At 49.0% G+C, this 25,424-nt stretch overlaps 1 protein-coding gene across 3 annotated transcripts in view; it reads right to left on the reverse strand.

Annotated features, from left to right (window-relative positions):
* Positions 1-25,424, reverse strand: part of NSMF (NMDA receptor synaptonuclear signaling and neuronal migration factor) — a 45,057-nt gene that overhangs the window by 10,561 nt on the left and 9,072 nt on the right. For 2 of the 3 annotated variants that reach the window (XM_030231806.2, XM_050980890.1), the window contains 4 exons: positions 14,120-14,596; positions 9,680-9,755; positions 3,272-3,324; positions 1,282-1,371 (listed from right to left, as the gene is read on the reverse strand). In XM_030231806.2, the coding sequence (XP_030087666.1) occupies positions 1,282-1,371; positions 3,272-3,324; positions 9,680-9,755; positions 14,120-14,596 (696 nt within the window). The remainder of the gene's footprint in view (positions 1-1,281; positions 1,372-3,271; positions 3,325-9,679; positions 9,756-14,119; positions 14,597-25,424) is intronic. The other variant, XM_030231808.2, reaches the window with a different exon arrangement.

The following is a 25,424-nucleotide window of genomic DNA, read 5'->3' on the forward strand; positions in this document are numbered from 1 at the left end:
TACACTTCAGCACTGCCAGGCTGATAAGCAAAAGTCCAAAGACTTCAAAGCTGGTCTCCTTGTAGTAATTACTGCTGTGACTACATCTTTTCAGGGATTATAAAGAAAATCTGACTTGTTGGTCAGACTGATCCTGGCAGAGAAGTCTTAGAGCGTGCGTGAGGACAGCTGCAACAAACACAGTCATATTGCAACAGTAGACTTGAACTTGCTCTCCAAATCGACCTTACCTGTTGGCCTTCAATGCCTCCTGGGGAAAAAAACATCTGGAAGGAATATAATTGACCATTAAAGGTTAAAAACAGAGATGGTTGCTGGACTGAGGAAAGAGAACCGAGGTGCCACTGTCTGTGCCTTTGGGGACATCCGAGTGTTGCTGTGCAGTGCCTGAAGCCTGTGTCAACCACGGCTTTTCCATGGCTTTTCCATTCGCCTCCAGGCAGCTGAGGGAGCAGGGAGGAGTCAGACTGCCAAACAACAGGGTCACGTTGTGAACCTGGCCTTTCATACACCTCCCCTTGCAACCTGGGTCTTCTACAGCTAGCAGGGCCAGATCTCGTGCTTACCTGGTAGATCAGGTCATTTCATTAGTGAAATTCCCTTCAACATGGACAAACTCATATCCACCAAGCTCCTGCCTACAGGCTTGCAATAAAATCTGTGTAAAACAGCCTTCCCTTTATAAGAATACAGATGCTGGCATTCCTTCCTGTAAATGAACACAACAGCATCTCAGTCCCCTCAAGCAGAACATGGCAGCATTACTGGGGATTCCCAGAGGGATTCCTGGCAGCCCAAATGAAGATCAGATTGCCCCAAGCTATCACCTGTGCAGGAAATCAAAGCTCCATCTCATCAGCTGTGTTCTTGAGCTATTCCAGGCTAGGAAAGAGCTCAGAAGGGGCTCCTGCATGGGAAGCCACATTAGCCCCACTATGGTGAAGGCAGCCTTGGACTGGTGAGTTTCCAGAGAGGTTGTTTTGGTGCCAAGAGGATAAGGGATGATAGGAACAGAGGGCTGTAAGAGAGTTGTGCCACTGGGTACCCTTTGGCAACTGCTCAGTAATCTGAGGTTGGATGAGTGGTGCTCTACAAATAAATACAGGTACACACAGATGAACAGGTACATACACCTGGAGCGCTACCTGCTCCGATCTCAGGAAACTAAAAAAGGATCACAGACAGGACAGAGGGCACAGAGGAGTTACTCCAGTGGGACTCCAGTCAACAGCTGCTGGAGGGTTTGCCCACAGGAGGAAGCTCAAAGGACTCAGAACTCACTTTCTCGAGAGTCATGGAAGGAATCAGCTTTGATGGGAGTCGGGTCACTCCAGGACCTGCTGAAGCTCCTCTCACGCCGTTCGGCAAATGCTAAAGGATAAAACCAGAGCACGACATTAACAGATCCCAAAGCACCTCTGCTGCTGCCAGCAAACAAATCATCCAGCAGATTGCCACCAAAGCCACACATCACAGACTCCCTTGGGCTGGTCCTTCCACTTGCCAAACGTGAGTCCTTTCCACACAGCAGAGACAAGTGCCCACTTGTGCACAGGATGGGATGTGGAACACAGAAAAAGGACAACACTAGATGGTCTCTCCTTAAATGCACACAGCTCAAACCTCAATTTAACCAAAGCCAGTCCAGTGTGCCAGTGTAAGTGCTCAGATTCCAAGGCCTCACAGAAATATGCACTGCAACACCTGCATGGCCAGAAGGCAGCTGTAGCTCTCCAGTAAGTTCTCCTGTAATGTTCTACTGGCATCACAGTCAGAGTTGGACCAAATAGCAGGGAGGGGATGTCTCTGAAAAGCTCATGCTTTCTACATTTTGTTGCAAAAGAGGAAATCCTTCAGCCTTTGCTTGCCTGCACTTTTGTGAGCACTACTCATGGCCTTTTTTTCCTCCCAAGGAGTGCTGTATTGTTTGCACTGGCATTTCCTAAGCACAAACCAGGGAGCTTGGCTCAGACGGCTGCACCACAGGCAAATTCCTGGGAACTGGCAACCACAATGTCTGACTTGGCAAGCCCACGTGAGAGCCATTATGCCAGGATTAACAGCCACTTATGGGCACTAATACCTATTTCTGGTGGCAGACAGAGTGTACAGCAGGGAATTGAGTCACAGCAGCACAGGAATTCACTGCAGATCAGCATCACAAGAGCAGCCTGTCCCCTGCTGAGGTGTGGCTACGGTGGGTGTCTGGGGAGACAAATGATGTCTTCAGGTTCTTCAGGTGATCTCCATCCTCAGGTTTCAGATAAACGCAGGCATTTAGCTACTGTGCCCAGAAAGAAAGCTTTGAAAACATGACCCAAGAGTTCCTGAGGCAGAGGCACGCCTGAGTTTCATGGAGGTAAGTCCTGGCCGTGTCAGGCAGTGCTAACTCAGATGCCGATGAAGACTCTGGAAAGGGCAAAGCTCTTTGCTGATCACTTCCCACAGCACATGAGAAAGGAAAGAATGCAAATTGAACTCAGCAATGCTTTGCTGTGGGCACTCTGTACATGATGCCTGGCCAGGGAGGTTGGAAAGAACAAGATGCTTTCTCTTCTGGAGCAATCCTCAGCTCCCAGGAGCAGGTTGCACCACTTTCACAGCACTAAGGGAGTTGCCCAGCCAAGTTTTAGAGGATTATTGCCTTCACCAGGGAAAGGGAACTGCAACTTTGCAGGCCTAAGAGGTGATTTCTTCCCCAGTGAGGCATAACATTCCCTGATTTGCCCCTTGCTCCAATCTCTTCTCTAATTCTCTTCTTTCTTCCTTCCACCATCATCTCAGTTCCCACCAGGCAACGCTCCCCCAGGGCCAGCTGTGGAGATGATAGTGGGACAGGACAGGAGGGAACAGACAGCAGTCTGTGTGGCACGTGGAGCCACAGCTGGTCACAGCTGCAGAGAGAGGCCAGGCAGCTCTGCTGGACCCCCAGCTCAGCTTCTCCTCACTGGCCTCCACCCCAGTGATCACCAAAATCCACACAGGGGACAAGGATGCTGTGGCTTTCCTTCCATGCCTTGCACCACAGATGTCCCACGGCCACATCAGAGGGTCCTTGGGAACAGCCTCCAGGCTGCTGCAGGCATCCACATTTCCTGGACACTCACAACCACCTGGCCTTCTTGTTTGTAGGGTAAAATGGCACCAACAGGTCAATTCCTCTCTCCAGCCCAAAGCCAGGTCCTTTCAACCCACATCTGCATGAGACAGAATTCCCACAAAGCCCACAAAGCCCAGCTCCTCACAGCCACACTTCCAGGTGCCCACTTACTTTGTGCTTTAACTCTTCGGCTCCCCACCATGCGGAGGTGCTTCCGAAAATTCCTGCAAGAAAGGCCAAACACAACCTTTGAGAAAAGTGAGAAGAAGCAACACCTGGGCCCAGCAGGACTGTGAAAACAGGGAGGAAGAAAATAAAATGGGGATGATGGCAAATTTCCTTCTGGGCATTCCAAAGCTGGAGACCAGGTCCCCAGCCTGCAGTGATTTAGTGCTGGGATGTGTTCTGAGCTCCCTGGGCTGGTGGTACAGGGCAAGTGGGGTCCCAGAGGGCAGCCCCCTGCTCATGGCTGCTTTCCCTTTTCTCTGGTTAAGCTTTACCTGTGCTGTATTTGCTGACGACACCCAGTGCCGCCCATGCTGGCAATGTTCCCTCTTTTCCTGGTAAGGAGCAGTAACTGCTCCCCTCTCTCCAGCAGAACATGGGGTGCCCAGCTCTGCACACTCAGGGCTGTGCTCATTCCCAAACACAGCTTCTAAAACCCCACCCATGCTGTTGGTAACCATGCAGCTCGTGCTGCTCTCCAGGCACAGCTGGGGAGGACCAAAGCATGTTCTCCCTCCTTGCACAGCAGAGTTCAGTGATGCTGCCTGTCCCCATGGGCCTGCTCTCCCTGTGTGCTGCCCCGTCCTGGCCTCACAGGCAGGTCCAGAGGGGCTGCCAAGCACACAGCTCCAGAGGAAAGCCCTGGGGAGCAGCTACACCCCAGAGCCAGGTCTGTGTGAAACAGAATGTCCTGGCCACTCCTCAGAGGCCATGGCCAAGGGACTCTGTCCAGCCCCTCCGAGTGTAAGGGACCAGTTTCTCTCAGTTGCTCATCACTCACGAGGCAGGAACAGGATAGGAACAAACAGGACACCAGAAGAAACAGGGAGAAGCAGCATCAAAAGCAGTGTCACCTCTCCACGAACCCTATTCAGTGACTGTGGCTTCACCCCACAGTGCACCCCAGGATGATAGAGAGCCCATGCACTGGGCACCCTGGAGTGGAGGAGCCTTCCTGGTTTCCTTGTGGCCCCCAACACACAGGGCAAACACCAGGCAACAGACACCACAGCTGGTGAAAGGGGTAAGTCACATGTTGTCTGGCTCACACACAGGTTAGTGGATGAGTAAGGAAATGGTACAACCATGCAGATGCTTTAGCAAACTGACTGGAACAAAAGACACTTCCAGCACTGACAAGAAGTTGTTCAGAGAAACTTGGATACACCTGCTCCTGTCCAGGAGATCCACACAAACACAGTCCTCGTGGGAGAGCACTGCACCCATGTCACCTCCTGCACTTCCCCTCTTTGGCCTGGGAGCCCTTGTTGTCATCAGGCTCCCAATTCAGCAAGAAGCAAAACCAGCAGCTGGGAGCAGCATTATTTCATGCCAAACATCTGTCTACACTTGGGCTATTAATGTTTCCCTAAGATTTATTTTGTCACTACTTGGGTACATGAAGATTCACTGCTGTGGATCAGACAAGTCTCCCTTTAGGCACATCCCTGGCCTGGCTCTTTGTACAAAGCCTTCTGGGGTGCACCATCACTTACAGTGCATTCAATTAAAATCCAAATAAATACAACATTTTAAGGGAACCAGGGCTGTTCTTTACACAAAGAAGTCTTAGACATATGTTACATAGAAATCTTTATGGCGTGTTGTGAGCCTGAGATTATACCAGACACTGAGCACCATTGTTAATTGCCCAAGGCCACTGTCACATCCTTTGGGCTTTTGGCATTTTGGAGTAAAACCCAATTTTCTTTTAAATGCTCAGTTGTCCTCTCCACAGAGGAGTTTCTTCAGACCCTGGGGGAAGAGGGGTAAAGAAGCCTTTGCATAGAAGAAGGTTGCTCCCAGCTGCCTGGACAGCTCGAGCTCTCCCTTGAGAGATCTAAATACCATCTCCTAAACTCTGCTGAGAGCAGCTCCTAGGAGAATCCAGCTGTTCAAGGTTAACCACTGCACTGAACACTCACAGAACGGGACAAAGGCCTTTTGCTCCCTCTATTTTCTTCTAAAAAAACAGCCCTTTGGAAAAAGAAGTGCAAGTCTGGGACTGCCTCCTAATGTGGCCATGCTGTGAACATCTAGATCCTCCCGAGGGCTTCTTGCAGCTGCCTGGCTCCTCAGCAACGGCACATACAATATTCATCTAACCTCTGGGCCTGCATGTCAGCATGACAGGACCTGGGAAAGTTCCAACCAGCTCTGACAGCAGTGGGGCTCCCCAAACCTACCCAGCTTTCCTGCCTGGCTCCTGCAACTGCACCCAGGAACCCTGTGGCACTTGATCCCTTGCAAGATCCCTTCACCCATCATGACACAACCAGAATCCCTCAAGTTTCAGCAATGAAATCTCCTTACTACTCCCTTTTCTGAACAGCTCCCCTCCAGTGTGCCTCATGGTCTGCATGACCCCATGGCACCTCCAGGATATCCCTCCCAGCCAGAGGGGCTCCAAGGCACTGCAGTCTCTCTGCACACCCTGCAGCTCCGCCTGCACTGGGTCACCACACTCTGCCCAGAAGACTTTTCACTACCCAAACTCCTGGCAGCACCTCTCACACTCCCCTCTCTGGCTGCTCCTGTGGTGGGCAAAGCTCTGGGCATCCCTCACTCCTAGGCAGCATCCCTGTGGCCACATCACACAACCCAGCCTCCCTGGACACCAGGACAGCACTGAAGGGGCTGTGTGAGAACAGCTGAACCCTGAAACACCCACCAAGGGCTGCACAGCAAACACCCAAACCCACAGTGGGGTTCTCCTCGCTCCCTGCAGGACCTAGTTGAGCTCTGCCAGCAATCCCTGGAGCCAGAGCCCCTCCACTGCTGTCCCACCTCCTCTCTGGACCCAACAGACACAGCCAGGCTCCCTGCCCTGCCAGCCCTGCAGTGTGCACAGCAGCAGAAGGGACATGGCTTGGGTGAGTCCATCCTCTCTCCTGACGACGCAGACCCACCAAGGTTCACAACTGCTCCTGTACTCACAAGCCATTTTCTAACCAACACCTGCCTCTGCCTAACAAATTCTGAGAAATCTCTCTTTTTAAAGATACACTGTCTATTTGTTTAGAGTGTCTTTAGTTTGGATTTTTATTTCTCTTTCTTATTGATGAAAGAAACCTCACCATTCTGAAGTTCCTATAAAAAAATATTGCCTGGCAATTTCTCAGTTAAGAAAACCTGATGCTTTTCTCCCACTTGGTTTTGAACAGTGCTGAAGTGATCATGGCAGTTTTAAACCAATTACACAGGTACTGTGTTATCCTGCTTAGTAGGCTGCTACAACTCTTGGCACATTTCAAAAACCAAACCAGTTCTGATTCCTACTGTGATAAGTGATGTGCCATAGGAAGCCTGCAGAAGGAAACCAGCCCTTTCTGTAATACCTGGACAAGGAAACAGTCTCCATCCACTTTTATTTCCCTTCTATTTTTGAAAACAAATAAGACTTAAAAATAGACTTCTGGTCACTAGAGATGTCAATTTTGCCTAGGTCTTAGATTTTTGAGATGCATTTGTAGATGCAGCAATGGCACATACAGTATTCATCTAATCTCAAACAAATTCCTGCCTGTAACAAGGGAGTTGGAACTAGATCATATTTAGGTTTCTTCCAATTCAAGCCATTCTGTGATTATATGAAATTCCAAGCTGGAACGAGGAAATTGCGTTTTTAATTTTTAAGTATGTATTTTTCTGCCTGAGGCACAGATCATGTGAAATGCTAAAAGCAACTTGACAGTGTTCTTTAAGAAGATGGAGATCAGCTATCCTGAGCATCATTCACCTCCACAGCTCCAGCAGAGCCACTGCCAGTGTCCCCAGGACAGCACAGAGACAGGGACAGCCACGGTCAACGGCACCAGGGTTCAGCAGTGACCCCAAGGGCCCATGCAACACCAGGTCACAGCTGTGGGGACGGGCCCTACCTCTGGATAAGAGCTGCAGAATCATTCTCTCGTTTCCGTCTCTTCCTCTCTGCGTAGCCCCTGAACGCCCTGGGAAACCACGGCAAGCCATTAACCAAGTCCAGCTTGGAAGTGGAGAGGACAAGGGACACACAGAGGGAAGCTCTGGGCAGACAACAGAGGCTGAGCTGCCCAGGGGGCCGGGCAGCACCATGTGTGGGTCAGGACACCCAGACCACAGCTCCTCACTCCCCTGGGCTGCTCCTCAAACATCAGAACGTGGCCCAAAGGAGCACCCACCATCCTTGGGCTGCTCCTCAAACATCAGAACGTGGCCCAAAGGAGCACCCACCATCCTTGGGCTGCTCCTCAAACATCAGAACATGACCCAAAGGAGCACCCACCATCCTTGGGCTGCTCCTCAAACATCAGAATGTGGCCCAAAGGAACACCCACCATCCCTGCTCTGCAGAATGGACCTGGGAGCTGTAGCCACCCCCCCTCTGCACACCAGCATTGAGAGGGACAAAGTGTGCCAGCAACTAAGGGCTGCACTCAGAGGATGAGGAGGGTTTAGTGGGATCCATGTAGGCCTACCAGGTGTAGCCACCTAACCTCCTGCCAGCTGACAGACAGCCCCTAGCACAGGGAAAGCACAAGTGAATATGATGGACAGGAGAGGAGAACTTAGCCAGGACACCAACAGACAAGGAAATAAAAAAAATAAGATTATACTTACGAGATGCTAGAAATTCCAGGAGAGGCAGGGTAAAAGAGAGAAAAGAGGAATTTATTAGTGCTCAGCCGCAGACAGTGTTCTGAGGGAATTCTCACTCCAGAAGGAATATTTCTTGTTAGGTGGAAGGAAATTGCTTTTTAAATTAAACATTTCTCAGTAGTGAGACTCCTCCTTGACTGAACTCAATCCTCCCTGGGGCAGGGCTGACAAGTGGCTTGGATGCAAACTGAGTTCCATACAGACCCAGAGATGGTGCAGCTGTACAAGAGCTGAGCATGATCTGTCAGGTTGCAGAAACACGAGCTCCTAGAGCAGGGAGAGCTGCTCCCACCATGACAAACACTGCTGAAGCTGGCTCATGCTGCCTGCTCCACGAAGGGAGCAAGCACAGCGGGCTGAAAACACTGAAGCAGAGGCCAGGGGCACCTGGAGAGCCACCCCAGCACTTTGGGAACTTCTGGAGGAGTTTCTGTGTCACTTCTAGAGGCAGCACAGAAGCTCCAGAAATGTTAACCAAGGAGTCACATGTACCAAGGGACTTGTGCTCCTCAAGGGCTCCCTCGGGGCACTGTTCCCCAGACCAACCCCACTACGGCCTTCAAACCTTGCAAGCCCAGCCATGGGCCATCATCCTGCAACAAATCTGCCCAGAAAACACAGATTCAGACAGCAAAGGCTATGTCCAAATATGCTGATTTTGCTGATGGTTTGTCAGTCAGATCAGAACTGTGAAATACCACTGACTGTTATCAGCCAATATTGTTTAAATGTTTTTTTCTGGAGGATGCAGCTACCCACTCCTCAACTCCAGATCCAGCCCTCCCTGCATGAATCCTTCCAGGTCTGGTCCAGTCTGGGCTATTGCAAGAAAAACAACCAGCCTCTTTTCAGGATTTGGGGAGGGAAAAGCACAAGGGAAAGAAGAAATGTCAGAGAAACAAGAGTACAAAAAAGACACCAGATTAGACAAGAAGGAAACAGATCCAGAGAGCTGAGGGTGTCCCAGACATTGGAACAAACACACAGGAAAAAGGTGACAAGGCTGGAGAAGGGGCTTGGAAAGTAGAACAAGATCTTGTTTTCCTCTCTGCTTGCCTTGGTTTTCCAGTCAGGTGGGAGATACTCAAAAGCAGGAAGGCAGCACTCCCTGGCAAGCTGCGTACAACCTGGTGACAAGGCTTCCCTCACTCTCCTGAGCCCTTTGAGAGCTACCACCTCCCAAACTCAGCACCCAGGAACCTGCACAGAGTGTGGAGGGAGAGGCTCCTCCTAACTCACACCCCTTCACACTTTGCAGGGATTTTACTGACACTTTTTCACACGCGCAGAGCTGCAGGGCTTCCCTACCCCAGAGGAAGGCACCTCTGGGGAGTGAGGGATGCAGGGCAAGCCTGGAATACCCTTCCTCTGGGAAGTGTGTGCAGCAGAAGCAGCTGGTGGAGGGTTTCAGCTGGTGATCGATCCACAGGAGCCGTGCTCTGCAGAGGCAGCCAGGTCACAGTGTCACAGACAAAATCAGGGAACAGAGAAGAGCAGGGTAGCCCAAGGAGTTAAAGAAGGTAAAACCAAACAAATGAGAGCAGTAGAGAAAAACTGGTAAGTGGGAAGGAAAATTAAGAAGAGACAAGTTTCTCTCTTTCTCTCTTATCCCTGAACAGTGACGCCAAACACACAACTCCTGCTTCAGGCTCTGAGCTTTGAGCATGTCCAGACCCTGAGATACAGAACAAAAGCCACAGCAGTGGTTGCACTTACGCTTGCATAGTTGTGGTAGCAGTGTGAAAACTGAAGAGGTTCTCTTTTGGGAACCAGGTTCGTATGGGGACATCATCTGCAAGAGAGAGAGAGCCTGAGCACCCAGCAGGCACAGACATCCTTCAGACAGCCACATTTCCTCTCCAAGCTCTTCCTCTCAGGACTTTCCTTCAGCATCCTGCCCTGAATGAACAGTTCAAATCTCATCCTCCTCATATAATTGCACACTGCCTCCAAGTGTTCTGTAAATTCATGCTAAGCCTGTCTATCAGGCTACTAAGTGAAGAATAAAAGCTCGATCTTAAGCATTGGAGATTAGAATAATCCAGGAATTACAGAACTGACATTTGAACTAGGGAAAAAAAAAAGGGGAAAAGAAACATTTTTCATTAAAAGCATTTTCCTGTCTCTGCCTTTTCCCTTATATCATTGATTTAAACTGTCCCATTCCTCCAGTTCTTTCTGATACAGCCCAGTGATGAAAAGCATTTACTTGCCATTCAGAACAATAAGCCTGAAATATCCTCTATTTTTCTCCCACTGAAGTTTCAATAAACCCTTCTCACACCTGCTCCTGGTGACTTGCCCTTCAGGAGTTCCCCTGGTTTGGAAGTCAAACCACCCATCAGCTCCACAACCTGCAGGTAACTCAGCTGATTTAGTCACCTCTCTCTGTAAACTGCCCTACCCAAACCAGTTGTGGGGTTTTTTTCCTTATTTCCAGGGCATCAGAACACTGCATCACCTTCACTGAATGACCACTAAGACAAAAACCAAATAAGTTAGCACTTATGTGTGTGATGACCAGGAGGAGGAACCTGCCCAAGCAGCAGCTCCTGCTGAGAACTCTCAGGCTGGAGTCAGGCAGGCAGGGAATCAGAGGGGTACTGAAATCCACTGCCACAACACTCGTGAGAGCTCAGTGCACTGGATTCCTGGGGCTGGGGCTACCTGATTTTTCATCTTGCTTCACACCCAATTCGTGACTCCTTGGCCTAATGCCTTGCCCCATGTTGCTGACTGTGTCTTGCCTCTGTCATTCGAGTCTTCAGATCTGATAATGTTTAGTATTCTGGCATTGTCAAGATATTTTTCAATTCACTTTCACTGGCCCAAGCCCGGTCAAACTCCACATGCCCGCTGCAGGCATAATTACTACAGACCAGCTATCTTACCAAATGTTTTGATCAGATCATCATACCCTACAGATTATTCCCTGAAAGTACAGAAAGTGGCTGCAATTACAGATGCAAAAAATGCTAACTGCAGCTGGGGAGCCTTCCTCTGAAGTGCAGCTTCCAAGAAATCTATAGAAAGCTGTAGCAGACACTCCTTCTCAGCTCACAGTTTACGTCAAGTCTTGTTTAAAGGCACTCCAAGGAAATATATATGTTACATGAAACTGCATTCCAGTATGCTAAAGGCTTCTGCTGCAGTCCCAAAGTCTGCTCTCCTCCAAAACACAGAGACAGAAGCAAAGCAGAACAACTCAGACTGTAAATGAGTTACTTGTTTGAAGCCTCCAACCCACAGAAGTGGCAAAGGAGAAGTTGTGCAAATTCCTTTTTAGCCAACAATTCTGTATAGGCTTCTCAGGTACTACTCATCTCAAAGGACTGACAGTCTCTTCATGTGTTTTACAGCTTTTAAGCCACAGGCTTTGGTTCAAAGCAGAGCTTATGAACAACAGCTAATATCCTTAGGAGGCTTTGCCTGCCCCATCACTGGGAGCTTTCTCTCCTTTTCTCATAGACTGGAGTTCACTTAGGAAAAATATCCCTGCTCTCCACACAGCACTCAATGAGGAATAAAGGATTTGGGACCCTTCAGAGAGCAGAACATCAGCAGAGGAGCTTGCAGGTGGGGACTGAGCAGTACAGCTCAGCCCCAGAGCTCACTCACCAAATTAAAATTCAGATCATGGGCATGGCTGCTGCTGCCAGGAGCAGGCAGCACATCATTTCTGGCCAGGCAGAGCAGCTTGTTCTCCTTTCCCTTCACCACCAACTGTGAGGAAACAGTGAAGGAGCCAGGGGCCTGGTAAGACTGGAAGGACACCACCACCACCATGCAGCATCTCCAGCCACTTCCCAGTGCACCCAAATCCCAGCACCTCTGTCCATGAGTGGATGTGTCTGTATCAGATGCTGGGAGCAGCCAGGGGATGACAGCTTGTGCTCCCCTGGAATGGTGTCAGGCATCAGAAACTCAGTATCAAAACCCATATTCAGTGATGCCAATGGGGCCTGGCTGCCATAAGGGCTGGTTTGCAGCAGCAACTTGTCATGTGGATGCAAACAGAAGCAGCACTGTCAGGTGAACCCTGGGGAAACCAGCCTCTCCTGCCTCCACTCCTTTCTGCTCTCTTTCCCCTGCTAGCCAGGCAGGAAGGACATGCCAGGGAATTCTTGCAACCTGTGGCACTTGTGCAGTTCAACTCTGGGGTTATCTCTGAGTGGCAGCACTTGGACAGAGAGTGCAAAAAAGACCAAGCTAAGGGAACTCTCCTTCCATGATGCCAGGGCTGGGATGGAAATTTGGCTTGGGGACACAGTGCAACCACGCATGTCAGGACCTAGAGGCTTGAGGTAAGCCCCCAAGGGAACTGCCAAAACATGGAATGCCCATGGGGGCATCCACAGGTCCTGCACTGGCCACTTTGTTCCCATTTAAGTGACTATTCTGACACATTTTCAGAAGGACCAATCTCCACTCCACACTGATGACTGGCCCCAATGAAAATGGCTGCCTGGCTGAAAACAGGTACTGAATTCCAAGGCCCAGTAACAGCATCTCCTTGCAGGAATTGCCAGCATAGATTTTCCAGCAAACACAGCTCCAGCTATGAGGAGCTAAACTCCTCCATTAATGCTGTGGAGCTTTCCATTGCTTCTGTATCAAGTAACTTCCCTGAGTTGCAGAGTGCAATTCTGATTTGTCCAGGTGTGCTGGTTTGGGCTGGGATAAAGCTCATTTTCTTCACAGGAGCTCACATGGGGCACATGCAGCGTCTGATGTGAATCCCAAAAAGTCCCAGGGAACAGAGGAACAATACTTAAAAATCACGTACAGGATTTCAGCAGGCTGCAGTTTTCCCCCACATTTCATAATCAGTTATTTTTTCATTACTGTTCTTCAGTTTAAGCTCATGTAGCCACATTTCAGGTATCTAGGCAAGAAAATATGGTCCAGGACCCAAACCTTCGGTGATTTTACCTGTAGTAAACATCACTGCAGTATTTATCAGAAAACTCTGAACCCAGGGAAGCTGGACAGCTTGATCTGCACAGTCCTTACACACAGTTTCTTTTCAAGGAGAAAACCCTGACCTTTTCTGGCCAGACTCTCTGCTCTAAATGCCTTGATGTGTGTTTACAGAAAAATCAGACAAATTAGGCCAGACTCTTTGCCAGCCACATACAGGCAAAGATGGACTGCACATCAGTTTATAATTCAAAGCACACAGACTGTGACATATATTTGATTAATGGTTCAGTTTTTAAAGACTTTTTTCTTTTTTAATGGAATTGAATAATTACAAGCACTCTTGTAATTGAGAGAACATTAAGCAAGGAAGAAAGGAGGGAAAAAATCCAACACTACGTTATTTGCTAATATTTGTAGGAAGCCCATGAGATGGCACTACATGAGTGGCTTCCAGCCCTCAAAACAATTTTGGGAAACAAACAAGAATTTTGGGAACACACCAAAGTACAGAACACCATAACTTGAGGCTCCCACAGAGCAATTCAGAAAGATTTTCCCTGCCCAGTAAGAGGCAGAGAGAGGATCCTGCTCTGAACTGCCTCTGGGATGAGCACGGATGCAGGGTTTTGACAGAGTCCTTCCTCTTTTGCTCTTCCTCCAAGGAAAAGGAGCTCACTGACCGGCATGAAGTCATGAAAACCACCCAGAACAGCCTATGATGCCCAGGAGCTACGAGGAGCTGGCCTCCAACTGAGCTCAGCTTATTGCAAACTCCTCCTTTGACAATCCCGTTCCAGGAATGCTGCCCCATGGTACCAGAAGGGCCCCGGATCAAAACCCCTATGCTGGGATGAGATGGGTGTCGCCTTTCCTGTCACCCGGTGTGGTGGCTGACAGTCTGGTCAGAGGGACAGAGTCACATAAACTTTCCCAGACATTCCTCTGGGAAGTTTTGAGAAAGCTCAGAGAAAGAATTAAAACAATCCTGCAGCTGGTGTTTTGATTGTAAAATGTGTTGTTAATTGTAAAATGTTTACAAGAAGGGTGTTGTTCCTAATTAACCAATGGTGTGAAGAGTATTAATTTAAAAACCAATCAAGTCCACCTTTATCATAACTGTCTATAAAAAAAATGTGCAGTTTCTAATAAACTTTTCATTTTACCTTCTGAGACCTCAGAGGCTATAGATCACTTTATTACCCATCCTCAACACAACAAGTGGCACTCACTTACCAGACACCCGATCGACACTGTACATCCTCTCCAGCCTTTTCCTGTGCCACCCAGCCTCACCAGGTGGGTGCTGCTCCAGCTCAATGGACTGCTGGGAAGGGGCAGCCAGCCTGGAGCAGTTGGGGCACTCCTTGGAGCCCTGGCGGCCGCCGGGCCAGGCCTTGCAGTGCCGGACGCCGTGCGAGCCGCCGGCACCATGCGCGTGGTGCCCGTGGTGACACTCCTCGTGGGCAGCCCCCTTCATCACCACCAGCTCCATGCTGTCGTTCTCGTGCTCCGACAGCATTGGCCTCTCCCCAGAGATGGTGTAGACTCGTGGCTTGGGGCCCTCGCTCGGCAGCTTCTCCGCCTGCTCCTCGGTGAAGCTCCTCTCGAATTTGCCGTCCGAGATGACCGAGAGCCTGCGCTTGTTCTGGGCCACCTGCTGCATCTCAGGGGAGTCCTCCTGCCCGATGTAGGAGTCTGCTAGCAGGTGATCTGAAACAAAAGGCACGATTTCCTTAAAGCAAAGCCCCACAGACACTGGCAAATTCAGGAGGCTCTTTGCTGTTACCTCGTTCACAGGGGTCCCAGGATGAGGGAAGAGACGAGAAAGTTGACTCCATGTTTCAGAAGGCTTGATTTATTATTATATGATAGATAATATATTAAAACTATACTAAAAGAATAAAAGAAAGGATTTCATTACATGGCTAAGCTAAGAATAGAAAAGGAATGTGAAAACAAAGGTCTTCTCAGACCGAGACCGAGACCGGCCGGACAGGTGATCTGTGATAGGCTCTTAATTGCAAACAGCCTGACGAGGCCAATCAGAGATCTCCCCTGTTGCATTCCACAGCAGCAGATAAGAATTGTTTACAGTTTGTTCCTGAGGCCTCTCAGCTTCCCAGGAGGGGAAAAATCCTAAGGAAAGAATTTTTCATAAAACATGTCGGTGACACTTTGCTACTGCTGTGTAGGGGAGACAGACACAGGAGGTCCCCGCAGGAACCGTTTCAGATTAATGTGTGCCCATCACCACCTTCTAAACCTCCAGAGCAGGCACTGAAATGAGAGATATTTCTCACAGAGAGGCGCAATATTTTAAGCATGTGTGGCCACCCAACAACTCTAGTAGCAAATGCAGGTCTCATTGCATAGCCTGAAATTGCTGCCATGCAAGACAGCCCTGGTTCAGCTGCAGCCCTGTTCAGCCACACGAGGGCTACGGAGCTGGTGACAGTCTGCAGGACAAGGACCAGCACCACCTTCTCCAAGTGCCAAACTCTGAGTGTTTGGTGCATTAAGTTCTTTAGAACAATGGCAAAGGGGCAAACCAACAAGGTTTGTTTGGTTTTTTTCCTCCTGATCTTCTGCCAGGTGGTTTGACATGGACGAAATGCAGCAAGACTTCAGCTGGCAACTGCAGCACAGCACCCCGCTTCCAGCACGCCCCGGTCTCACAGATGGCCAAGGCTCGGCCCGTGGGAGCTGTCCTGGAAGAAAACACAGCCGCTCCCTTTGCAGGGTAGGAAGATCCAAAGGAGAGAGGCCCATGAGTGCAACTATCTTTGGAGCCCACACACTGGATGAAGTGCCAGGAAATCTCAGCATTTCCATGGCAATTCCATGCATGAACCCAACTGTAGCTCCCACCCACCTGCTAATCCTTTTTCAAGTGGCTGTTAATTACCTCTTACACTTCCCTTCAGATGGGAAGCAGCTCAGGGACTGGCAAAAAGGCTCAGCAGGGAAGGCATTATTTATGTGACTGCTACCCAAAAAATGAAATCATTAGTGTCCAGCACAGACAGAAGCACTTAAAACAGAGGCAGAAAGCAAACCCAAGCCTTTACTTCAGTAGATATTTATGGAACATAACTTCTTCGGCTACCAAGACATGACCTGGAAGAACTCGTCCACAATTTGAAGGCTTGGCTACCTTGCAACTGACCATGAAGTGAAGGAGGAAGAGGAGAATGACCTCTGGACAAGACAGGTGATGTATGTGTGTAACGTGGACCTTTCACTCCTGCCACATTCTGCTGCCCATGAAGTGCTCCTGTGCCCCTCTGAGAGGAGCCCTCCCAAGCTGTGGCCATACACAGCTTTTGAATCTGAAATCCATCCTGGAAAATGCTCACAATTGCCCAGGGCCTCTCCCCTTGCTCTGCTTGCAACCAGAACTGAGCTGGTACCAGTACAGGGTGTCATCCTTGTCTCATTTTTCTCCTTGAGATACAACTTTCTCCAGCACCACTAGGAAATAAATCAGTCTCTGGCCACTCTGCTCAAGAAGTGACTGTCAGGGCTGTTCAGGCTGACAGAAGTCAGGTTTCCTTTCATTTGTCTCCTCACAGTCTCTGGATACTGGAGCTGGCCAGGAGGAGACAGCAGAAGTCCTGAAAAAAGAGCTGTGCCTTTCGAACCTGCAGCTGATGCTCTGTCCAGGCTTCACATGAAGTCAAAAATCCATGTCCAGGTGTAGTGAGGGATAGAGCTCCTCAGATACAGCCCAGATAGTGTGAAAGGCTGGCAGGGCTTTACTCTGCCCCATGGTCAGTGTAGACATTTGCACCTGCTCCAGGAGGAGCCTGATGGACAACAATGGCCATTTCAGTGGAAGAAGGTGCTCCACAGGCTGTCATCCTAAAGCCTGTACCCACCTGCAGGGTACAATGTCAGAGAACAGTGCAGAGAGTGCTCACAGGCCCCAGAGTCTCTCAAACCATGTGGCACCCCTCAAGAGGCACCAGGTCCCCTGCATCTGCTCTCCAGCAGCTCAGATCCTCCCCAGCTCCAGGATTAACCGTGCTCTAGAGTGGGCATGCCTTGGGAAAACACCACCAAAGACTCCCTGAGAGGTGCCAAGATCTGTGCTCGCTAATAGTGCCAAACAAACCATTTTTAAAATTAAAAACAAAGGCCAGCTCTAAGTACTCTTCTCAACTTGTCAGATTTACTAATCTGTGTGGGCACAGTGACGCTACAGATTTCTTAAGACACCACAAAATCGTGGCTGACAGCTGCCCCTGTTCCTCCTGAAACCGATACTTGGATGGGAGGTGCACAGCCTCCTCAGAGGGAACACACAGGAGTGTCTCCTTCACTCACACACTGACAGCTCTGGAATTCAGAGATCCAGGAATTCCTGAGCCCTGGGACCTGTGGCTAAATGGAAAAATGAAGTCCCCAAAGCACAATATGCCTGAAAATGTTGATGATCACAAGAGCAAAGAGACCAATTCCAATCTCTGTTTTATAAGCAGTGAGGTCTATTCAGCTCCATAAAATTTACAGACATTTCAGGGGCCCATGACTGGTTTCAAGCAAGAGTAAATTTTTTACTGAAATCCAGCAGGATTGACCAGATATATATGACATAAACTACCTACCTGATCTAGCATGCAAAATGTGAGGATAATTCTTTCTTCCTACCTTACTTGTCCACTCCTCAAAGTGTTTTCACTTGTACTTATGTAAGAGTTTTCATGATCTACACTACAAAGGGCTGCCAGCACACCAATGTGCTTTCTTTTTGTAAAACAAGTGGATAATTCTTCATTTTCATTCAATTTAGCACCTTCAGTAATTACACACTGGAGAAGCAACTTCATATGCCAAGGGAATACGAAGCTTTATTCAAGAGTAGTCGTTAATAAAGAATTATCTACAGAAAAAAATAGTGTGGAAGGAAAAGAGATTCAAATATCCATCATAATGAATTATTGGCCTATAGAACAGAATCCACACCATTACAGGAGTCTGTGCATTCACATACACGAGTCACACCCACCAAGATGTGACCAGTGACTCTTGTCTGTGCTTGCAGTGAACAGGGTTCAGGTGCCAAAACACTGCACTTGTTGCCACAGAGGCATTTGAGGCTAATAGTTTGCTTCTGCTAGGAAAGAAGTCAGGCTGGTCCAGAAATCAATGCTGAATTAGAGCTGAGCCACAGGAATGTTGGGTGAGGAGAACCAGGGGACACTCACAGGAGCTCAGCAATGACTGGAGCAGCCTTCTGGAGTCAGCTGCAGCAGGCTGCTGTTAACACCCTCGCCTCGAGCTGCTGCTCCCTTTTTTCATTTTCAGATGGCTCTTGCCACTTCTCCCACTCCCAGCTGCTCCCTCCACCTGCCATGGCAGCCCTGGCCAGCGTGACTGGGCAGCCTGGCACAGCTCCCTCCCCTCACTGTGCCAGAGCTGCCCTGGGAAGACTCTGCTCCCCCACCTGCTGCCTTCAGCAGCAACACCTGTGTCTCACACCACTGCAAAGCTCTTAGGACCAGATAAAGCAGGTTACTCAGGTTCTCTTTTCACCTTGATTCTTGCTCTACATGGATTTATTGTGCATGAGGAACTGAGCAGCGAGACAAAAGGAAGAAGACCAGCATACTTGATCTATAGATTGCGTGTCCATTGGTACCACAAACATCCAGGTGGCATTTCCATCACTTCCTTGCCCACCTGGGCCAAACCCAGCAGGGCTTGACATCCAGTCCTGAGGGCCAAACCACTTCTCAGCCCCTCATTACATACTTGAATATACAACCTTTTGTCTTTTCGGCTTCACTTCCTCCTGACATTTCTTTCTTCACCTTCCACACAGCACTGCCCAACACAGGCCACATGTGTGACCAAAGACTGACAGCGGTGACAATCTGTGCTGGGCAACTGGCAGTGTCTTGGGGAAAAAAGAACCCACATTCTCAGAACATGCAGCTCCTGATAATTAGGCATTTATTTGTATTAGATATTTACAATACATCCTTTCTCATACAGTAACTCTAGCTTGAGCACTCACTCTGACTTAGGGAACTGAGAAGGGGCTTGCACATTTTCCTTTCACTGCCACCATGTTTCTCCAGAGCAGGGAACACACTGGGATCAGCCCCCACTGACTGATGCCCTTCCACAACTGTGGAGCTAACTCCTATCTGCTGCAGACTGCCTTGTGACCCCCTGGGATGAGAAGTTTATAAATCAAGGCAGAATATAGCCACAAGGCACAGACAGAAGCTCCAAATTTATTCCTGTGTTTAGCAGCTAAACTGATGATTAAAGCACCTTAGATTTAAAGCCTCCGCTCCAGCATCAGAGGCAAAGTGGCAAAGGGGAATCCAGACAAACCCTATTAAAAGAACATCTGTCATCTCAGCAAAAAAATAATTCAGAGAGACAGTTCTTTCTTCCCTATTTCTCCTCAGCTGGAACTCTCTGGACATGATATTTATGACAAGTTAGTCTCAACTTTAAATCAAAGAACTGCCACAGTCACTGAAGATGAATAGAAAGTTTTTGGGTGTACGTACATGGTCTTGCTCATAGAAGTAGGAATGAAGTTAATGATGTTTTTACCTTGCACCAGGAGGAATCCAGCTGATTCCCTCAGTGAGGGGAGCACAGAGGTGCTCTGGCCAGAGCTGAGGGTGCTGCAGAACCCATAACAGCCATTCAAATGGCACAGCTGAGGTCTCTCTTGCAATCACAACTCCAAGACCTCCCACATGCCTGTCACTCCCCCAGGTGTGCTGGCAGGTCCTGGTCTCCTCTGCTCCCTCTCAGAGATGTAATGCAGAGCTTCTCCACATGACAGCTCTGTTCTCCCAACAATGTGACCCTGGCACAGGACAGGGAGCCCACCTTGCTGGGCTCAGGGCTGAAATGTGATCAAGAATAGTCATAGGAAAAAATGGGAATTTTGTTCAAGTTATTGAAGCATGAGGCAGGGATATCAAAATGGAAGATACAATTAAAAAAAAAGCCACAGAGGCATTTCAGCCATGCAGTAGCTTCAAAGCCAAATGAGTAGATGGAATCACAGAATAGCTGGAGTTAGAAGGGATCTCTGAAGATCATCCAGTCCAAGCCCTTGCCAAGGCAGGGTCACCTGGAACAGGTGACACAGGAATATGTCCAGATGGGTTTGCAATGTCTCGAGAGAGGGAGACTCTACACCCTCTCTTCATACCTGATCCAGAGCTCTTTTTCCCTTCCTCATGTTGAGGTGGAACTTCTTGTGTTTTAGTTTATGGCCATTGCTCCCTGTCCTGTCACTGGCACCACTGAACAGAGTTTGGCACCATCCTCTGACACCCTTTGGGGATATTTATGTGCACTGATCAGATCCCCTCTGAGACCACTCTGCTCCAGACTAGCCAGACCCAGCTCCTGCAGTCTCTCCTCAGATGAGAGATGCTCCAGACCCATCATCACCCTTGGACCCTCTCCAGCAGCTCCTTGTCTTCCTTGAGCTGTACACAAGGACCTGCACAGGGAACAGGCAAAGGCTGCTTCTGGAAGGGAGCTGCTCTGACAAACTAGAAGGTCACTTAACTATGACAAAATGGTTCCAATTAGTCTTCCCTGCTCAAATGGGCTTCAAAAACAAACAAACTCAAGATAGCATTGACCTGGCATCTCATAGGTGAGTAACCTTTTAGTCTGGCCTGTAACATTAACGTGAATAAATGAAATTGCTACTGTGAGACACGACCCAAAGGAGCAAGTGGCAGCTCCATCACCGGCCTCAGCATCTCCATGGTAACACCGTGACCTATGCCTTTGTTCCCTTTGTAAGCCAACAACATATTCCGCAGCAAGTTTCAGGATACACCCACGCCATCCTTGCACTGGCTGATGCTAGAAGAGGCCTGAAGCCCTCAGAGATGAGATTTCACATCCCTGCTTTGTTCTGAGCTCAGGCCACCTACAACACCCTCCAGAGCACAGGCTTTCCCCAAAGAGGCCACCACCACCTCATCAGCACAGGGATACACTGAGAGCAGGGTCAGCAGCACTGCTGGGTCTGTCCTGGGGACAGGACAAACATCCTCTAGAGAGACAGACCAACCTGGTGCTTACTCTGAACCAGTCTGGGCTGGCAGCTCCACAGTCTAAACTCAGGAAATGGAATGTCCCTCTCAGAGCACTGCACAGCTGCAGCTTTATTTGCTGGTGGCACAGGAAGTTCAGCTCACAGGTTACTCAGCTTGAAGCACCTATGAAGCCTCACCTGGGGTCTCTCTAACCCCATGCCAGTTTCTGTCAGCATCAGGAAGCTCCTCTGTGCCTGGCTGCTCCCTCCACACACACTCACAGCCAAAGCCCAGGCTCCAAACACAAGTGGTAGCTTCACATCCAGCACAGGCACAAACATGGTTTTGCTCCTGCCAGCCCTCCCCAGGGCCACTCGGCTTGGGGAAGTTCACAAGGGCCCTCTTCTCCTTACATACCCACACTGATGACTGAAAAATCATGCAAAATCATGCATCGTGAAAAAAACAAAGGAAAGACACAAAGATTACTTTTTCTGAGCTTAAAAAGAAGCTTTTCCAGTTTCAGGTAACTGTTCCCTTTGGTTTGTCCTGCTGCAAGCCAGTAGCCATGCTGGTTTAGCAGGAGCCATGGAGATTTTGGCTCACAGCTCCTGCCCAAGGCCCATCATCTCTGCAGCAACAAGGACACTTTATATTGGATCCCTCTCACTTCCAAAGCCTTTCCCACACAGCTTGCCCAGAGCAGCTGGTCACAGCAGGCAGCCCAGTGCCACATCCTACAGCCCCCCACTCCAGCAGCAGCAGCTGCCCTCCCAATAACCTCACTGATTAAAAAAGCAACAAGAAAAACCTCCCACAGCTCCCTCCTGATCCTTGTGTCTGAATCCCAGCTCACCAGGATGGATCTCTGCTTCCCCAGACAGCAGGGAATTTCTCAGAGGCTCTGCCTGCTGTCCTTCTCAATGTCACTGCCCCATGCCCTGGTACCTTTTCTTCTCACAGTTCTAGAACATGGAGATAAAATCTAATGTGCGTTATCTCAGTGTGGGGCCTCTAACACCTAAGCTGGAGAATGTCCAAAATTCCATGAGCTCTCTAAGACTGAGTGATTACTTATTCCATGCTTTATTCTCTGCAGCCTTTTTACACTTCCCTTTCACATTTTAATCCCTTTCTGTATCTTTCTTCTAAGTCTATCCCAAGGGACACCCACTTCTACATGAAAAGGTACCAGAAAGCTACAATAGTCAGCAAAGACTCTGGCCACAGCCTTGGAGGCAGGATGAATGCTGAACGAGGCAGAGTGCTCTTTGTGGGAACCTTCCCAGACCTCCAGCCTGCATAAATAAACCAGCAATTAACAGAGGCAGGAAGAGAGCAGAAGATGCATCACCACCCTGGCACCAGCTCCCTCAGCACATCCATATCCTGTCACCTGCAGCAGAGTCCAACCCTCCTTTTTAATTCCTCAAAATATTCTTTTTAATTCCTCAAAATATTTTAAAGATCAGGGGGAAAAAAAGTGAGGGATCCCAAAGGGACAACCCCTCCATCCTCTGCATTCATACCCCACCACCAGGCAACTGCCCTGTTCCAAAAGGGAAACAAAGGGAAGAAAACTCTGTATAGTCACCATCCCTGACAAAACCTCTGAGAAAGAGGAGAGGTAAATGCACCTCTCCAGTCACCTGGAAAAAAACCTCTTCCAGAATAAGATACAGGAGAGTTGCATAGGAATAGTCACCCAACATTTCTGAGCCATAAAGTTGTTGGGCCTCACATCAGCAAGAATCAGAAGCTGGGACCAACAAAGACTCCCCCTCACCTTTCTTTCCCCCAGGTACACCCTGCAACACCTGCAAGCCTCATGCAGCTGTGCAACTCCACAGCCCTGCCCCAGCAAAGAAAGCAGAGCATGCACACTGCACTTTAACTGAAAACAGAAGGTCAACACAGTCTTGCACATAACTCAGCCCTTGGATGAGGCAGCTGGCCTGTCCTGCTGATCTACAATCCCTCTGCAGCTCTTCATTACCACTCCCCAATTTCTCCAAGACGTTCTGTCACACACAAACACATGAGCTCTCCAGAGGAGCCACCACAAATAGAAGTTACGACTGAAGAAGCAGCTCTCTGATCAGCTGTGGAATGTGAAGTTATGAGGGATGCAAAAGCCATTGTATCTTTTCCTCTTCTTGGAGTCAAGGGACTAAAAAGATAAAAGGCAAACTGAAGTGGACAATCCTCAGAGAAGAAAGTGCAGCAGAAGTGGAGCAACTTGGGGCAGTGTCTGCACACTTGGCATCTCCCTCCACATCTCCATGGATTTCCTGGGGCTGTCTGGGGTGTCAGAGCTTCACCCCTCTGCTGAGGAGCTGAACCAGCAGATAAAGCAGCAAAGAACTGACATCCCAAAGATTCACACCCACCTAATTTTCTGCATGAGGACTGCCCTGCACAAGGAGAGAGAAGGGTTTGAGAGAAGCTCTTGGGTTCAGAAAAGGAGGATCCTGCTCTTCCCTCAGTTATGCCTTCATTGTCCCACTGATGGCTCTACCACCTTCCTGCTTCTCAAAATCCACACCTCTTTTCTCTCACTGCATTCATCAGTGACTTGAAACATTTCTTAAACCATTTTTTTCTGGACTGAACCAAGGCTTGCCTTCTTCCAGTCATATTTAGGCCAGAGCTCCAGCTCAGTCTGCTGGCAGTGCAGGCAGCACCAGCACCTGGGTGCACAGCTGGGATTATGACAGCAGAAACAGGCCTGTCCCACCAGGTACAACACTCAGGTGAAATCTCAGAGTTGACAGACACATGCAGGCACTGAGGACTTGATTCTTTGGAGCACTGAGCTTTCAGGACCTAAGGCACCAACACATGCAAGGGGGAATTCAATACCACAGCATGCCAGTGGTTCTCCCTGCTCACATTGCCCCTGCCTGCTCTGAGGAGCTGGAGCCCATTCAGGTCCCTCTGGATCTGGGCTATGCCTTCACCTTCTGCAGCAGAGCCCTTCCTTTGCTTCCCTGGATTCACTGGGGGGCAGCTCCAGCACCCTGCTCAGCCAAAGGTGAAGCCTCCAGAACTTGAACAAGTGATCCTGAGACAGAATTTCTGCAGGAAGGAAAGATATGACTTCCCTGTGATCAGGCTGCTGGGATGAACTAAAAGGAGCCAAATTTTCTACTTGCAGTGTTTTTTATTGGATAGCAACCTTCCTACAGGGGTTATTTATAAAGAAGTGTTACAGACTGTGTTAAGTTATACATTGCAGAATTTCAAAAGATGACTTAAAAATGACGATTCTTTTTTCCCCTCCCCTCTTCCTCAGAATTTAGAGTAATTTCTAGGGAATTTTATTCCTTTCCAAGTGAATACTTAAGGATCCCATATGTATTGTGGTATTTCCAAGTGTATTTCTCACTGCTTCATTCTTGCCTGAGGCAACTAAACTCTCCTGGATTCAAAAACCATCTCAAGGCTGATGCACCAAGGGGCAGTGAGTGAAAAGGCTTCCCTGCAGAGCTTATGGATGTCACAAGCACAGACAGGGCTGAAATGCTGCTCTGGGGAGCCTGGCAGTGGCACATGATCCAGGAGTCACATCAGCTCCGTTTCCATGCTCTCCTAACCTACAGTCAGAGAAACCAGGAGGAACCCAAGGATAAACAGCAGCTTTTTAAATGCACATCAGAGAGGCTCCCACTCCCTGGATCTGACCAGGGCTGCCCAGGCCTCGGGCACCTGAACAGATCTGCATTTTCCTCTTGTCTCCATCAGAGATTCTCTGCCTGGCCCCAACATGACCCCACAGGTACCACAAGGGCACTACAAAATGAGCAGGAGCCAACCCTTCCTGTTGGAAACTGGGGTGGGGGGGCTGCAAAAACAACTGGAAGAGACTCCAGGAGACAGGAGCAGCTGCGGAAATGGCCACGACAGAAGGAACAAAAAAAAGGTTTGCATCAAACCCCAGCCTTTCTCTCCCCTTCCCTTCCCTTCCTACCTCCACATGCTGTTCTTAGACCAAATATTGTAAGTAAAGTGTCCCTGGAGTTCTTCATGAAAAGAATCCAAGAAAACCTTGGTACATTGTCTTAGAGCCTTTCCATTCACAACATTAGCACAATTCAGCCAAGGACAACTTGAAGGTCATTAGAACAGATCCCAGAGAAAAGGCAAGGACTCAGCTGGCTGCCAAAAACTGTGTGACTGCTCTTAGAGCAAGAGGCACCTCCTGTACAGGCTTAAACACACACAGCTTACCTAAAATGATAGCATCACTCTACATTACATTCTGTTTAATAACTTTATCCCCTGCACAGCAGCTCAACAGCACAAAACAATTTGTTGCTTTTTCACACAGACTTTCTGTGGATTCCACAGGATGTTCAGTAGGTTTTGCAATTAATAAACTGCCTGCATAACATTTTCTTTCATCACAGAGAAGACACAGCCCTATTAGAAGTCAGGTGAGTTTATCCTACACTCCAGCTCATCAAGCAGAACTCATGATAAGCTGATGGGGACAGTAACTACAT

The sequence above is a fragment of the Serinus canaria genome, chromosome 17, assembly GCF_022539315.1.
Source record: "Serinus canaria isolate serCan28SL12 chromosome 17, serCan2020, whole genome shotgun sequence".
NCBI classification, from domain to species: domain Eukaryota; kingdom Metazoa; phylum Chordata; class Aves; order Passeriformes; family Fringillidae; genus Serinus; species Serinus canaria.